Source organism: Lontra canadensis, unplaced genomic scaffold, assembly GCF_010015895.1.
Source record: "Lontra canadensis isolate GAN:19392208 unplaced genomic scaffold, GSC_riverotter_1.0 scaffold101, whole genome shotgun sequence".
NCBI lineage: Eukaryota > Metazoa > Chordata > Mammalia > Carnivora > Mustelidae > Lontra > Lontra canadensis.
Window position 1 is genome coordinate 2,025,464 of NW_022631095.1, and position 17,618 is coordinate 2,043,081.

The 17,618-nt window shown below is 44.5% G+C and overlaps 2 protein-coding genes across 2 annotated transcripts; one reads left to right on the forward strand and one right to left on the reverse strand.

The window, feature by feature from the left end:
* The first annotated feature begins 1,109 nt into the window (after nt 1–1,109).
* HTRA4 (HtrA serine peptidase 4) lies at nt 1,110–11,345 on the forward strand. The gene is made up of 9 exons (XM_032838046.1): nt 1,110–1,681; nt 2,097–2,196; nt 2,953–3,157; nt 4,273–4,467; nt 4,899–4,931; nt 6,649–6,763; nt 7,171–7,228; nt 7,645–7,740; nt 10,254–11,345. The coding sequence occupies exons 1-9, from the start codon at nt 1,201–1,203 to the stop codon at nt 10,417–10,419; spliced, it is 1,449 nt and encodes a 482-aa protein (XP_032693937.1). The 5' UTR covers nt 1,110–1,200; the 3' UTR covers nt 10,420–11,345.
* Nucleotides 11,346–12,359: 1,014 nt separating this feature from the next.
* On the reverse strand, nt 12,360–17,567 carry TM2D2 (TM2 domain containing 2). The gene is made up of 4 exons (XM_032838053.1): nt 17,236–17,567; nt 16,352–16,439; nt 14,372–14,487; nt 12,360–13,196 (listed from the first exon to the last, which is right to left on the reverse strand). The coding sequence occupies exons 1-4, from the start codon at nt 17,460–17,462 to the stop codon at nt 12,983–12,985; spliced, it is 645 nt and encodes a 214-aa protein (XP_032693944.1). The 5' UTR covers nt 17,463–17,567; the 3' UTR covers nt 12,360–12,982.
* Nucleotides 17,568–17,618: the final 51 nt, after the last annotated feature.

Consider the following 17,618-nt stretch of genomic DNA (forward strand, 5'->3'; position numbering starts at 1 on the left):
AGTTTGTGTAACAGTATTACAGATGGTTTTCCCAATAATTGAACTCTTTACCATCCCCTATTCTTGAGAACTTAAGGATTTGCTTACTCAAGATCTGTTGGTGGTACGGAAACATTGTTGGACCTTTTGCATCCTGGGAGACATCATACACCTACTAAGGTGTAGAGTAGTCTCAGGTCAAAATATCGGAGGTTATACGTTTATTTCTGAGTAGAATGCTGAGCTCACTCACGTGAGAAAGAGCAGAGGGAAGGTCCAGCTTTATAGTTCACTTGAAGCAAAAGGTTTATTTTCCTTGCTGAATATAACAGCTGTGCTCTGATACGGGCTAAAAGGACCTAAATAGAGTTGAGCGTGGGATTTGAAGTTTGTTTTCACTGTTGACCAGTAACACTGTTTTGGAAATTGAGTTTCCCAAATGTGCTTTGTTTATGTTTATAAACTTTGAACATGTCAAAAATGGACAGTTTAGCAAATCTTTTCTACCACCATCACTTTTTTTCGTACTCTTTTTTTTCTCTCTGTTATTGCCTGCAGCAGTCAGTTACAGTCACTTGTGCTAAGTAGAATTTGAATAAAGCTAATATTAGCAAAAATATATTGTTTGACCTCTCCCCCCACTGCTTATGAAGGTGTGGCATGATTTTGTGTTTTGAACCAGTATGTTTCAGCTGTGAAATGCACTCACTGTAAGCACTGAGCTGAGTGCATGGAAACTGTTACGCTTCTCATTTTATGTGATCTCCTAATTGGTATGTAGCAAAAAATAATTTTCTAAAACTGTTTTGTTGCTTATTTTGTAATAAAACCATGTGAAATACTGAAATATGGTGTATGTTTTCCTAACGCTGACCTTCTGTCCGTGGGTGGGTGATCTCTCCTGTCAGTCTGCCCCATTATTGGTTTTCTGGACTTCCCGAGGTAGGTCCCTGCACAGGGCAGGGCTGGGGACCTCTCTTCATTGCGTGGGGTGGACCTGGCCTTGCGGCGGGGGCGGGGACATGTGCTAGGGGATGAGTGTGTGTGTGTGTGTGTGTGTGTGTGTGTGTGTGTGTATGTATGTATGGAGAGGTCTGCCAGGCTCTGCCCCTTAAAGTCTGGGGGTGACGGAGGCGGCACCTAACCGGGAGAAAGTGTTGCTCATTTTAGAGCAGTTGCGAGTCCAAAGTAAACTGGAGAGTGAAGAAGGAAGAGGGCAAGATGACTAGACCGCTGTTGCGACCAGCTGTGCCAGGACGACTCCTCCTGCTGTGGCTGCTGCTGCCCCTGCTGCCCGTGCCCAGAGTCGAGGCTAGGAGGTCCAGGGCCTTGCTGCCCTGTCCCAGGGTCTGCGAGCCCACGCGCTGTCCCCCGCTGCCCTCCTGCTCGGCGGGGTCGACGCCGGTGCTCGATCGCTGCCGCTGCTGCCGCGTCTGCGCCGCGGCCGAGGGCGAGGCCTGTGGCGGGGCGCTGGGCCTGCCGTGCGCCCCGGGGCTGCAGTGTCGCGCGCCGCTCAGCGCCCCGCGCCTCCGCGGCGCCTGGGTCGGCACGTGCGGCTGCCCGGCGGCGGGGGCGGCGGTGTGCGGCAGCGACGGGCGCACCTACCCCAGCCTGTGCGCGCTGCGCGCCGACAACCGCGCCGCGCGCCTCCGAGGCGCGCTGCCCGCCCTGCCGGTGCTGAAGGGCGACTGCGCAGGTCGAGGTGAGCGCGGGGACCCGCGCGCTCGGACGGCTCGCAAGTCCCCAAAGCCGCTCGCCGCGGTCGCGCGGTTCGCCGCGGGCCTCCCGCCTTTGCTTCCCGATTCAACGCCCCGTTCCCAGTTTTCTTTCCGCCCGAGGTGTCTCCTTACCAGTTCCCATGCGGCTTCTCCCCGCCTGCCTCCCCAGGCCTGTTGAATGGCGTCTTCCCTTTTTTCTTTTCTCTTTTTCTTTCCATCCGGGATGACAGGTCGGGTTCCCTCAAGGCGTCTCCTTGCGGGGTGGCGGCGAATACACCCAGGAGAGGGAGGGACAGGAGAGAGGAGGAGGCGAGAGCCCGGGGGATTTGGGATATGACGCCGGGTCCGGCCGAGCAGCGGGGCGCCCACCGCCCCCAAGAATGGAGCATTTCTTCGCAGGGACCAGGAGTGCGGGCGGGCTCCGGAGCAAGTACAACTTCATCGCGGAGGTGGTGGAGAAGGTGGCACCGTCTGTGGTTCACCTGCAGCTGTTCCGCAGGTAAAGGAGGCAGGACGAGGCCGCCAGCTACCCCAGCGGGCAGTTTCTGAGAGCTCACCCGCTCCGGATCCGTTTCCAGGCATCGTTTAGTCATAAAACCCGCTGTGAGGAAATCGCGGCTCGAGCAGGTTGTATACTCTGTTCCGGGTGGTTTAGCCAAAGAGCAGAAGCGTAGGGATTGTGACTTCCAAATCAGGGCTACTCCTCGGCACTTAGGTGTCTGGGGTTTCTCTCCTCCTCGTCTCGCGCGGACAAAATGGAAGGTCCGATGTCAGAGCCAGAAGGCATCCTGATGGTGACCTGCTCAGGCCCCTCATTTGCCTGGAAGGAAATCCTACGTCACAAAGCCACTTAGTAGTGGAACCCAAGCTGGAACCAGACTTCTTTGACTCCCTCCCCGCCTGGGTCCTCAATAATGTGGCACCAGGTCCACGTCTGCAGTGGTATGGTTAGGTGAGGCCTCTGAAGCAGAGAGTTGCTTCTCTGACCCGCGCTGAAGGAGGGGAGGGGGTCATCCCTGGAAAAGGAGAGCTGGACTCAGCTCTCAGTCGTGGTTCCTAAGAGATGGCTAGGGCGCTGAACCTGCAGAGACCAGTTAGACATGGAGAGAATGAAAACACAGACAGGGGATAGTAAAATGTCTGAGAAAACTGTAGTGGAGCTGTATTTGATAAATGAGAGGTTCTGTGTTCTCAGACTGGGATGGATCCCCAGATTTTCCTGCCCTCTGCTTATGCTGTGGTTTTGCTGGGACAGGTCACCTTTTAGCAACAAGGATATTCCTGCGTCCAGTGGCTCTGGGTTCATAGTGTCTGAGGATGGGCTCATTGTTACTAATGCCCACGTCCTCACCAACCAGCATCGGATCCAGGTGGAGCTCCAGAGTGGGGTCCAATATGAAGCCACTGTCAAAGACATTGACCATAAACTGGATCTTGCGCTGATTAAGATTGAGCCAAATGTGAGTATGCAGGACCAAGTCAGTCTGTGCATCTGGGGATTTCCACCAGTTGGCTGATATTTTCTGCTCCATCCCCGTTCCCATGCCACATCTTTTCTACCTGGTATATGCTATTTTCTAGTTTCCTTTTTCCCCTGTTTTTCACTCTTTGGTTTTCTGCTATGCCCGTCTGTATATCCCTAACAACTTCTATTAACTATCCAGCCTCCTCCTTCAACAGATGCTTCTTTGAAACATTTCTCTGCTTGCCTTAGAATACTAGGAATGATTGCAATGGATTCAGAGCTGCTGAGGAATACTCCGAGGTCTTTGCTACACAAAGTCTCGTCTGCACATCAGCAGCATCAGACGTTATCTGAGAATTTTTTAAAAAATGAGGAATCTCAGATCCCACCTGGGTCTACTGAGTTAGAATCTGCATTTTAGTAAGATCTCCAGGTGATTCGTGTACACATTAAAATTTGAGAAGCACGGCTCTGGGCGATCTCCTTTCTGTTTGTGGTTTAATTTGGATCTAAAATTTTGAGCTGGGGGGTGCCTGGTGGCTCAGTCTTTAAGTGTCTGCTTCGGCTCAGGTCATTTTCTCATGGTCCTGGGGTTGAGCCCCACATCGGGCTCCCTGCTTAGTGGGGAGTCTGCTTCCCTCTCTCTGCTCCTCCCCCACTTGTGCTTGCCTTCTCTCTGTCATTCTCTTCCTCCCTCCCTCTCTCTCAAATAAATAAATAAATAATCTTTAAAAAATTAAAATTTTGAGCTGGTATAGTGCTACGTTGCTAATGTCAGTGTGAGCTGGTATAGTGCTACATTGCTAATGTCAGTGTATGTTCATCAGCAACTTCACTGGTCCTTTAGTTACAGTAATTTCTACAGAACAATAATTTTAGATTTTAGAGATGATCCTGATCATCTTACCAAGTGAGAGGTCGTGCTTGCTGGAATTTGAGGAAGAAGCATCAGGCCCTTACAGAACCCATGTGAGAGGGTGGGGGATTCTTGGCTTGTAAGTGTCCAAATGACCGAGACCTTGTCATATGTGTGTTGTACACAAATGTGGTTGATTCTATTCTTGATTTGTTCGTATCTCTGTCCCTCCCACCCCTCCTGGCTGTGTGCAGACTGACCTTCCTGTGTTGCTGCTGGGCAGGTCCTCTGACCTGCGGGCTGGAGAGTTTGTGGTGGCCTTGGGCAGCCCGTTTTCTCTGCAGAACACAGTGACGGCAGGAATTGTCAGCTCTACACAGCGAGGGAGCAGAGAGCTTGGGCTGAAGAATTCAGACATGGACTATATTCAGACGGATGCCATAATTAACGTAAGTTACTCGGGAGGGCCATCCTCAGCCCATAATGTACTGGCAGGACAGTGAGAAGAACATGTCAGAAGGCCCTCTTTTCCCTTTGGCCTGTTGGGGCTGTCCAGAGTTCAGTTAGACCCTCATTGGAGAGATGGAATGCCATGTTGTTAGAGTTTAGCCCGTTTGATGTGACCTTCGGCATCCATGATATTGAACAGTCTCTTTGGGTCTGTCATTGAGGTCACCCCTGCTGTAGAAGGTGGTGATCCTTTGGCTCTTGTCTGTTACCCGCACTGACTTCAGTGTTGGTGATGACAGGGGTGAGGCTTTGTCTGTCTGTGAGGAACAGGGGCTCCCCAGAGCTGGCTGCTTTGGGTAAACCTCTTTAGGAATCATGTATAAATGACAAGGAGAGAAGCACTGATGATTTTTTCAAATTCCGTCTTCAGCACGGCAATTCTGGGGGCCCTCTGGTGAACTTGGTAAGTGGCCACTTTCCTGGCTGTCTCATGTCTCTTCCCAACTTTCCAAGACTGACGATGCAGAGTAGGATGTCACTTTTGTGTAGAGATCTTGGTAAGATGCTTTTTCTATGATTGCGTCTTAAGTAAATAGTTAGCGAAGATCTAAGATCTGTGGTGGGGTTATCATCATTTACCCATCATCATTTACTTTTGCTTACTGACATCTCTTTGCCATGCTGTTTTCATCACCAAGTTAACAAAAGCTCAGGACACTAAATTAAAATATAAGTCAGATGACCCACTGTGCTATGTAATGTCTATACTTGAAGACCGCCGGCTCCTGCATGGGAAGAACTGTCCCGCATCTCAAAGTGCTAATAACTACATGACGTGGTCTGTTTGGGGTTTTAGTCCTGACAGAGAGAAGCCTCAGGGAGAATCCACCGCTCTGTCATGTATTTAATTCTCAGATGTTGCTCATCATCTCTAGTGGAAAGGCGAGAGTTTCTAGTTGCTTAAATACCTGCGAAAACATAAAGTGCAGTGCTGTTTGACACATAGTCTGTGATCATGCTGAGTCCCTTTGAGCTGATTGTTTTCCGTTCTTCACACATTACACTTGCTTTTTGGAGGTTGAACTAACTAAGTGAAATTACTGAGCGCTCTTTTACTCATAGTAATGCTACTCATATAGTTTTCTTGTGCCTGCTTTCTCTAATAGTGAGTTTACTAGGGGGCACCTGGGTGACTCAGTAGGTAAAGCATCTCTCTTTGGCTCAGGTCATGATTCCAGGGTTCTGAGATTGAGCCCAGCGTCAGGCTCCCTGCTGGGTGGGGAGTCTGCTTTTCCCTCTCCTTCTGTGTGTGCTCACGCTCTCTCTCTTACTCTTTCTCAAATAAATAAAATCCTTTAAAAAAAAAAAAGACAATGAGTTTAGTAGAGCAGGGCTGACATGCAAATTGTCAGACCACACACCAGACCTGGTGAATTATGGTATGTGTTTTAATATGATCAGAAGTCTCGTTTTTTATCCTTCCCATTACCCAACAGAGGCTAAAGGGTGATGAGTGCATGAAGAGGAAAGTGTTTCCCACTTCATAGCTTTGGCCTTGTAGAGCTTTGTTCTCTGAGGTCAATTAGCTAACTCTGAAGAGTTCCATTGAAGTGTTGCTGAAAATCCAACAGCTTTTTGCCTTTTCCATGTTTATTTTTAGTTTCATTTGAGGAGAAAAGGCAAGTACTCCTTGTCCTCTTATCTGTGTCAAAATACAAACTGGTTCACTTTTAAAATCATTTGATGAAGGAAAAAATGAATTCAGGTTTTAAAAAATATCCTCAGCAAGCGGGTGCCTGGGTGGCTCAGTGGGTTAAGCCTCTGCCTTCGGCTCGGGTCATGATCTCAGGGTCCTGGGATCGAGCCCCACATCGGGCTCTCTGTTCAGCGGGGAGCCTGCTTCCTCCTCTCTCTCTGCCTGCTTCTCTGACTACTTGTGATCTCTCCCTCTGTTAAATAAATAAAATCTTCAAAAGAAAAAATATCCTCAGCAGGGATCTGCACATGGGTAGGTTCCTATAAGGGTAACATCCACTGCTTTCTGAGGAAGTCCCCTTTCCTCTAGCCCCTCTGTGCTCTGAGCCTCAGAGACTAGCTTCACTCCCTCCTCTGCCGGTCCTGGTTTTGTCCTGGTCCGTTTGCACGACTTGGCGACTGAATGATGTCTCCTCCCTTGCCAGGATGGTGACGTGATTGGCATAAATACATTGAAGGTGACTGCAGGAATCTCCTTTGCGATTCCCTCAGATCGAATTCGACAGTTCTTGGCAGAATTCCATGAGCGCCAGTTGAAAGGTGAGGGGAGTTATGACTTTTTATTCCCCTCTTGTGTTTCTAAGGAGCCTTCCATCTGTTCTAGAGGCCGCCATTAGGATTGTGTAGAATACTGAGTCCCTGGTACCCAGCTCTTATCAAGATGGTTTGGGGGGCAATGGGGGGAACTGGGCACAAAACCGGGCGTGTGTTGTACCCAGAAATATGTGGATATGGCAGAAGGGAAACCCATGGGTTGGAGATGGGAGGTGGATGGGAGGAGTGTCCTTGCTAGCGACAAAGGTTCTCTGAAGCACATTTTCATGGCTGACAGCCCGAAAGGGCAGTTAAAATAATAGTAAGGATGTTCCGTGACTCGTTGTCTTTTAAGCTCTGCCAGAAGGAAAGAAGTTTTGTTGTTAGTAACACCCTATAACTTTCCTTTCCAGGAAAGGCTCTTTCACAGAAGAAGTATCTCGGTCTGCGAATGCTGCCTCTCACTATGAAGTAAGGGTTTCAGTATGTCTGGGCTGTTTTTCAGAAGCAAAAGGCAGAGCTGGACGGTCTTAACAGGGAATCTAAAGCATGTGGGCTCCAGCTGGCTACTCTTGTGAGTGTAGGGCCCCATTGTCACGGGGTAGGTATCTGCCTCTGTCTGAATCATTTGCGGCACATTTCACTAGCTTCTTTCACTGTGGCTATATGGAGCTTATAATGTCCAGTGGCTCTGGGCTTTGGTAGAGTACCGGGCCAACCCCAGGGAAGAATAATTGCGACCGGCCTGATGGAATCCTCAGTGGCTGCCTGGAGCCTTCAGTAGAACACACAAGAGGACCTATTGAGTTGGAGGCTTCGACCAGGGCTCAGGTGATGAATTCATTGTGTTTCTTAACCTTCTGGGGAAACTTTCTCACTTTTCTTAGCCTTCTTCAAGAGCTGAAAAGGCAAGATCCAGATTTCCCTGATGTGAGTTCTGGGGTTTTTGTGTATGAGGTGATTCAAGGAACAGCTGCTGAAAGGTAAGAGCTCAGGCCTTGGCCCATTACCCAGCATGCCATGGTAAATGTGTGTTAGATCGAGATGTGCACGAGTCAGTACAGTGACCCTAGCCACACATGGGTATTGAACACTGAGATGTGGCTGGTGTGGCTGAAGAACAGAATCTTATTTAATTTTAATTTATTTAAGTAAAAAAAAAGCAAAAAACAAAACAGAGGCAAGCTATATAAAAGTTTTTCCATGAGACATGCCTTTTGTTTTGGAAGGACTGCCTGTAACTTTAATCAACTGCATTGTTTAAGATGTTGTATAGCAGCACAATAGATGTGTGTTGTTTCTAGTGGGTTTCAAAGACTTATATGAAACGGTCTAAAATATGTATTAATAATTTAAAAAGTTACATATTAAATAATACACATATTGACTTAAATAGGTATATTATTAAAATGAGCCTCATCTGTTTTTAGAGAGATTTCCAAAAATAAAGAATGTTTTAAAAAGTGTGGCTACCAGAAAATTTAAAATTACATATATGGTCTGCCTTACACTTCTTTTTTTTTTTTAAGATTTTATTTATTTATTTGACAGACAGAGATCACAAGTAGGCAGAGAGGCATGCAGAGAGAGAGAGAGAGAGAGGAGGAAGCAGGCTCCCCGCAGAGCAGAGAGCCCGATGCGGGGCTCGATCCCTGGACCCCGGGACCATGACCTGAGCCGAAGGCAGAGGCTTGAACCCACTGAGCCACCCAGGCGCCCCCTGCCTTACACTTCTGTTGGACAGTGCTGATTTAGACTTGTGTACTTGTGTTTTTTTTTTTTTTTTTTTGGGAAGGGGATGGGTTTTTTATAGCTCAGGAATTCATGATGAGTTAATAGCATAAGTTTTAAATCAGTTTTGCTAGGAATTCCTGAATCTACTCTTGATATCTTATTTATTAAGAATAGGAAAAATTCAGAGGGCTGAAGGCTTAAGAACGTGTTTTAGGTACTTTAGGGTACTTTTTTCCTTTGAACTAGAGGCCAGCACTGAATGAGTGAATGTTAATAAAGCAGATGCTAAAACAGCTCATCAAAGAAGTGCTCCAGCTGATTTTACTCTTGTTTTTAAACATTTATACTAACTACTGAGGGAAGAGGTGGCTTGTACTACAATTATTCTCTTGGGTCCCTCTCTTATATTTCTTGAGCATACTTCTCACTACTTTTGTTTCTCAAAGCTCAATTATCTTTTGATATTATGACAACTCTTTTCAGTAGGGGAAAGAAACCATGGGGTACTAACTGTTAATAGCGAAATGTTAGGTCTTGTGTTACTAAATTTGGCTCATCATAGGCCTTTCTAGATTTTCTTGCTTCCTGCCCTCCCCCCAACCCTTTATTTTTATCTTTCGGTTCAAGGCTAAAGCTATTTCTTTCAGGTATCCTGGTCCTTACTACTCAAATGTGGTCTGTAGACCAGCAGCACGGCATCACCGGGGGCTCTTTTAGGAATGCAGAAGTCACCTGGGTGACTCCGTTGGTCGAGCCTACGACAGTTGACTTAGACTCAGGTCGTAGTCTTGGGTTGTGAGATCCGGCCCAGAGTCGGGGTCTGTGCTCAGTGTGGAGTCTGCTTCTCTCTCTTTCCCTCAGCCTCTCCCCCAGCTCATTCGCTGTTTGTCAAATAAATAAATGAGTCTTAAAAAAAAAAGAATAAAGAAAAATATGCAGAATGACAGGCCCTACCACTAAATCAGAATCTGCATTTTAAACAAGATCTCCAGGTGATTTGGATGAACATTGAAATGTGGGACTACTGCTTTCTTGAAGTCACTTGGAATCATTTAATTTGCTGTCCCTCTTCCAGCCCATTACTGACTTTAAACAATTTTTTTTTAAGATTTTATTTATTTATTTGACAGACAGAGATCACAAGTAGGCAGAGAGGCAGGCAGAGAGAGAGGAGGAAGCAGGCTCCCTGATGAGCAGAAGCCCGATGCAGGGCTTGATCCCAGGACCTGGGGATCATGACCTGAGTGATGCAGGGCTTGATCCCAGGACCCGGGGATCATGACCTGAGCGGAATGCAGAGGCTTTAACCACTGAGCCACCCAGGCGCCCCCATTACTGACCTTAAGAGAAATCATCAGCATGGCTATATATTTTTTGAAGTGTTTCATGTTTGGAGGTGTTTTTTGTTTCTAGAATATATATTCTATCTGAAGCAAATATATTGGAGACAGAATATAATCACAACTTTGGGGAAAAGGAGCCTAGAACCAGAACCTTGAATATTTAGACTTGAAAGCATGACTGGTTTTTGACTTAACTGGAAGCAGAGCTATCATGTTGTGGGTGGAGATGGGGCAAGTAAGTGGGCTGTCAAAACCAAACTGATCAGAGTACAACTGTATGGGGAAAAATAAATAAATAATAAATAAATAAAATTATTAAAAAAATGACAGCAAGATAGTGCTATAAAAGACAGGCATTAAATTCTAAATGGGGACAAGTAAAACTTAGTTTCATGGTCCTTTTTTTCTTCCTCTCCCAGCTCTGGGTTGAGAGACCATGATGTAATTGTCAGCATAAATGGGCAACCTGTTACCACCACAACTGATGTTACTGAAGCTGTTAAGGACAATGATTCCCTTTCCATCATGGTTCGTCGAGGAAGTCAAACTTTGCTCCTGACAGTCACACCTGAAATAATCAATTAAGTATCTTGCTTTAAAGAGAAATCATCTAACAAAACCACAGCTATATTATCTGGTTTGTACTGGAGATGTGCCAAAGTTAACAAGTTTTAGGGTCTCTTTTTTAAGAAAAATGAAGGCTTTAAAATATACAGACACACACACACACGCACACTTAGGGACCTTTAGATTGGGGTGCTCTAATGTTGCTAAGAAGCCCCACTAAAGCAAGTGAAGGACATGGTGCCAGGAAGTCTGGGAAGCTGATAACATTTTATTTCAACACAGGAAACAACTGAAAAGCAAGCAGTTTCTAATTTAACCTTGACAGAAGGACACTTGTGGATTTTAAAACTTCTCTGTAGCCACAAACTGGATATAACACAAATGTGTGTGTACACACACATACATGTACACACACGAACAGACCTACCAAATATGAAGAAACAACCTGAATCCAGAGTGCAAAGGAAATTGAATTTTTCCTAACACTGCCTTTATTCAATTAGTTTTCCAGGTTGTACCACATTTGACCAGGGTCTGTAGATGTGGAGGATGAGCATTATTTGTAAATCAGATTCATACTGACAACTGCAGATTGTCACAGAGAAACACTAGGTTCTCATGATCACCCTGGCAGTGGTCTCCAAAAGCTTTCTGAGTAGGAGAGGGCTTCTTTTATAGGACAGATCCTTCAATAACTTACAGACTATGACCTTTTTACCCACGCTCATCCTCCTGGCAACATTAGGGATTTTCAGCCTGAAGGCTGCCAAAGTGTTGGTGTTTTTAAAGAAAATAGCTTTTGATGGGGTTTGTGAATATTCTGAAGATTTTTTTGAAAAGTGCGAGATGAGGCAGGATGGCTTAGAGCAGTATCTTATTTTTTTTGGTAAGATTTTAATTTGTTTTCCAGATTTCTCTTACAAGTCAGTATTTTATTTTTGTTTTTGTTTTTAAATATGGGATCTTAGATTCTATGCAAAATTTTGTTTATGTGCATTTTTTCCTGGGGAGGGGGTCTGGTTTTTTCATGACCTCCAACAATTTAAAAAATACTATATACTTATATACAGACATTATGGATAAGAATCTACCAATTATTACTGTTACAAACAAGGTTTAGGTCAATGTGGTACAGAATTTTCAAGACAGAATAATCTGTTTTAATTTTTACACATTTGTCAACCACTTAATAATATAAGAACAGTAATTATATTAATCAGGGATAATAAAGCTGAAGCTTTCAGGAAAGCTGCTTCATAATGATAGAGCATATCCAGTGTTAATTTAACTGTGATTCTTGGTTCTTATGTCAACTATTAGGAGACCAAGTTTTGAGTAGTTCTACCTTGATCGTTTCTAGAATTTATCCTGAATATTGGGCTCTTTGTTCGACCTGTCTGTAAAGTCCTCCTTTTACTTCATATTTAAGAGTTCTTTTCAACTTAAATTGCAAAGGATGATAACTAGGTTTCTCAGAACTTACAATTTAGAACATTTCCTTTTATTGCCAGTGATTTGGGAATGCAAAAGCTTGGCTGTCTCTTCTTTCCGACAATTGAGTCTGGTAGCCCACAGTGAGAACTTCTGGTACCATGCTTATTTTGACGGAATGTGTTCTTTTTTGCCCCCATAAATCACGTCTTAACTCCACCCAATTCTTGGTAATTCTGTCCTTTAAGTAAGAATGGTTTTTTTTTTTTTTTTTTTTTTTGCCTCAAAGGTATGACGCTTTTCACCTTACCTAACATAATTGTGAAGAATAATTTTATTTTAGTTGTAGGAGATATTTTTTACCAGCCTACAACATAGGCTCTCTGAACTTGTATATAACTAATTTTTAGATAGGATAGCCAAGAGGAGAGCTTACCCCAGACATACCTGATTATTGTTGGGCTTTCAAAATATAACTGAAATGAAGAAATTACTGTACTGCATATACTGCCTCTGGAGCATAATAATGATGTAACAATAGGATTTATTAGTAGAGTGGTTCATTTCAAATGCCTGGCTTTTAGCAAAACATACAGAATTTTGAGTCTCACTCTACTTACTGAAAATACCAAACAGCATTCCAGGTTGGCAAAATTTATTCCACAACTTAAATTCAGAAAGTCAGAATTTCAGTGAGTATTAAAATCCATGGCCATTTGACTTCTGCTGAAGATCTTCACTGGTTCAGCTTCACCTCTCCTCTGCATGAAGATTCAGGGTCACAAAAGGCACCTAAAAATATTCACTTTGCTCATCTTGTCGGGTCCACTTGCTCCAATGTACTGAAGATACAGCAATGTATAGAAATACAGTATGGAAACCCCTGCAATTTATAAGTTAGTCACTATCCTTTATATGTTATATGTGAGGAAAGGTACACACTTGATTCCCAAACACTGTTTGCTTGTCATTGCTAGTCTGCAAGATAAAATTTGGGTTGAAAACCCAGAGTCCAAAGAAACCTTCCTAACCAAACCCATTCCCTCTGAAGAAGGAGAGTAATGGTCAGGTCTGTTATCAAGGAAGAGTTTTGCGCCTGTAGAGATGAATTCAGAAGACGCGCCTCTCTGGGCCACGACCACAGCCCTTCTCAGTAGACAGTGCACCAATTACTGCCATCACTTGGCATCAGCCCTCCGGTAATGAGCAAAATAAGGTCAACAAACCACCAAATCCCAAGTCCTCCAAGTGTCAATAGCTTCCCCACTGCGGTGCCAGTGTGTCCCAGACAGAACCGGTCCACTCCGAAACATCCCAGGAAGAACGAGTAGAGTAAAGTGGTTATGAAGTAGTGTCCCGTGTACCTAGACAGAAGGAATGAAGAGGAAGATGTTTACCACATGAAAATTAAAACACTTAAGGACGAATGAATTTCATGTAAGCGAAAGGATGATGTAGCAGTCGCTCTGTGGCCTCTCATTCTCCCCAAAAAGAAAATCTCTAGTTGGCCTAGGCTCTCAAAAGAGTACTACCTAGGGCATAAAGGAACAAATACTGACTGGACTGGACAAGAGATAATCAAGCACATGTGCTCTGTAGGCATCCTGGGAGGAGTAGAATCTGGGCCTGCAGCCCTCCCTGACTCAGGCACCTTTCCTAAGGCTGCACCTCTGAATGCAGTTCTCTACGGAAATGTCATTGTCTTTCCTCAGATGAGCACTGATCTCTGTATACCCTTCTGCTGTTTTGTGGCAACTAAAAATGAGGTTTCTTCAGTAAGGACTTGGGTCTTATGTACTGCGATGACACTCAATTACAATTGCTCTAATATCGTCATCAAACACCATGGACTCCATTAGCAACTGATATAAATACATTCTGTGCCTTCCAGCAAAATTTACAGAAATTACCCTAATTCTTTAAGATAAACTTATTTTTCAGGAGAGAGATCCACACTTGTCATAATAAAACCTTTATTTCTCTGGGACGCCTGGGTGGCTGAGTTGGTTAAGCGTCTGCCTTCAGCTCTGGTCTTGATCCCAGGGTCCTGGGATTGACCCCCACATTTGGCTCCCTGCTCAGCAAGGAGTCTGCTTCTCCCTCTGCCTGTGCTCTCACTCTCTTTCTCTCTGACAAATAAATAAAATCTTTAAAGAAATAAATAAAGAAAGAATAAAACCTTCATTCCTCAAATATTAAGGCTATTTTTATAGGACTTATGTCTACCATAGGAATTTTGGAGCTAGATGACCTGGTCTAGCTCCTTTATTTTGTAGGTGAGGGACAAAGTCTCTGGTCTTCTGCCGGCACTTAGCTTGTTGATGAAAGAGACATTTAGAACTTATGGCCTCTGGTCTCATAAGTCCAGTGTCCTTTCTGTTTGTAACCACATCACTCCTGCCAATGGATTATGCACAGTGGTAATCACGTTGCCCCTTTAACACTTAAGATAAAAGAAAAAAGTCATATCATGAGATGACAAGGAAAACAGCTCTACCTCTATCCAAGTACCAACTACCCCATTCAAAGTAACACTTACTTTATACAAGGTTTATTCTCCCGCAGGAAGGTCCTAGGACTGGCACACTCAATCCCATCGAGGGCCCGGCACTGGACAGAAGTGTGTTCCACGTCACTGTAGGCCTGTCCACCGAACTGTGGCATAAAGACCAAACCAAAACAAAACAACCCAAACTTAGCAAAGAAGTTACACAAAATAGATCTTTATATTCATTAATAAGAGGTGACTCAGGACAATAATTATACTAACAAAGTTGGGGTAAGGCTGTGTTCAAGAGCAAGGAATTTAGTAATTCAAGTGATTTTAAATTATTCCACTCTAACTGTATGTTGTTTTAAATGAACTTTTTTTTTTCTTGTAACTAGCTTCTTTAATATGGTAAAAAAATTAAAATCAGTTTCATTAAACACCACTTAGAATAGATGAACACAATATTTTAGTCATCCTATATTTACAGGAAAGAGCACATAATTGAGCATTTGGGAATGGGTATTTAAAAAATCAATGTGTATTAGAAGTTTGTTCTATATATATTGTAAATGAACATAATTAGGAAAAGACCTCAGAGTATCATCTGACTCAGAACTTTTTTTTGAATGTGTGATTATCAGATATCTGTAGTACGTTTTTGTGTAAGTTTAAATTTCAGCAAAAAATTTCAGAATAGGACCTCTTACCATTTATGTAATTGAATTCTAGCAGAGAAAGCACAGCTGTACATTCTCCACTGGCACCTTATTAAGTTGTTCACTACTGTTTTCATTGGTGCATTCCTTAAAGGGAAGGGAGCTGGAAATCATACTTCCCCTGGGATTTAGGTGCCTGAGTACTGGTCCTCTAGGACTTCTGGGGAAAGTGGCAGCTTGAGTGGCCTGACAGGAACAGCTCAGTTTTTAATTATAATAGGTAAAAGCAGGGGCACCTGGGTGGCTCATTTGGTTGAGCATCTGACTCTTGATTTCGGCTCAGGTCATGATCTTGGGGTCATGGGATTGAGCTCTGCATCCAGGCTCCGCACTCAGCACAAGTCTCCTCAAGATTCTCTCCCTCTGTCCCTCTTTCCCCTCTTTGCTCTTTCTCTCAAATGAATAAATAAATCTTAAAAGAAAAAAAATAAAATGGGCAAAAGTGATCTCTATACAATGCTACTCAAACCTTCAAAACCTTCATTGATAATTATCAACAGATCAAGATCTCATTTTATTGAAAACGTTTCTTTACACATGACTGCATTAAGAGTTGCCTTTTGGTCTTATTACTTTCAGGTTTATTTCTGTCTCTGATTTAGTACAAACCATGTTTTCCCATAACTCTCTTAATACCTGATTGAATCTTGACTTGCATTATGCAGCATGATGGGGAAGTACATGAACTTCACTGGTTTTGGGGAGACTAACTAGGATGTTATTAATGGAACTGAATGGCTTTCTTCCATCCCAAGAGGCCGTTGTTACCTAAGGCTTCTCCTTGAATACTACAACCTTCTACAGAGGCAGATACTGATAGACCCCATCTATTTTTTAAGGACATGGTGGGAAATGCTTGCCTTATGAAAAGAAAGATCATCGGCAAAAGGAGCTTTGCCTGAAATGCATGTGTAACAAAGATGCAGCTTAGTCCATTATTGGTTTTAGAAAGTGCATAAGCAAGAAAAGAAAAAATTTGCATAAGCCTTTCTTTTGTTCTTTTAGGAAAGTGCATACTTGAAGGATAATGAGGAGGTGACACAATAGCTTTAAATCAGTCAATATCAGCCCAAAGAACCAAAGACAGGTTGGTCTGTGCACCTGGGCAGTTTTGGCACGGATACTCCTTCCTGAGGAAATGAAATGGCTTGATCGGTCACTGACGCTGGCCAGGCCGGATATTTCCAGGAAGTCATTCTAATGAAGTCTATAGAAAGGTAACTTCATACCCCTGATACTTTGTTGTGACAGCATTTGGCCAGTACTATTTCTCTATGGAAGAGTTTGCTTATAAAACAAAATGAAAACCCACCTTGAGACAACCATAACCGAGTTCCTGGGATGCAGTTGCATTTCCAACATGGTCCACTGGGTCGTCACATTCTATAAATTCATCAGGTCTGTAAATCACCGGTAAGATCATGACTGTCATTCTCACATGGTTTTTGCAAATGGCTGTTTAAGTGTATATAATCAAAACAGGCAAGAGACACTTCTTCAAGTTTTCTAGGGTTTAATTCTGACTGATCCCCAAGGCAAGAGATGCTGTCAGACTGAAGAACAGCAGGTCAAATAGACAGCCATCCAAAATGATCCTTTTATTGGGGAAGGGGAGAGTTTCTGGTCCTATTTCTACGTGGATTCTACTTCTCCCATGGCTTTCTCCCTTTCCTAGGCAAGGAGCCACAAGGCAATGGGAACAAAACTGAAGCCAAAGGATTCCCAGTTCTCTCTGCATTTCCCAAACGCCTTTTCTCATGGACTAAAAAGAGATGTTAAAAATGACTTGGTTCTGCAACGGTTAGGATATTGCTTTTCTACAAGAAAGTGCCTTGTGGCAAGGACAAGTTATTTCCTCTATTTGTGCCTCATAACGAACACCTACAATGGATTCTCCTTCGTTAAAGGGAGCAGGACAGAGAAGGCACAACCTCGTACCCTTCTTCCGGAGACTATATGATGTCACTCCTCCCTAGTTCTCTTTCGGGATCCCAAAGGATCTGCCACCGACACACAAGGTTTCCCCCTGATGGGTGAGAGGAGTGAGAAACCTGCATGAAATTTACCTCCCGCATGTTGACAGGTCCTCTGGTGGAGAGGGTCTGGGGAAAAAAAAGCAGCCTCCCTTCCCCCACCCCAACACCCATATATCCTTGGCCCCATCTCCATCTCTGCCTCGACGTCTGGGTAGCTTACAGGTAAGAGCAAAGGATGACTGGAGACTGGGGGTCGCCATATTCCCAGCTCGGAGCACCGGCAGAGCCCTCTGGGTGGGCGGCGCCAGCGGATGTGAGCTCGGGTTCGGCCGTAGCGTTGTGCGAGTGGCTCCGAGAGACACAGTGCAGCAGAAGTAGATTCCCCAGCAGCAAAGCCGCTTGGCCGCACAGAAGTAAGTAACTCACCGGGCAACCACCCAGCACCATCTTCCCGCGCCCAGTGGCGGAGACCCGGACTCAACCACAAAGCCGAGCCTATACATTCGACCCAAGCAAGCCCTGCCGGGTTAGGCCTTTCCGCGGAGCCGGACTCCTCGCCACAACATAGCCAATGGGCGCGCGGCTCGACGCTCCGCCCAACGC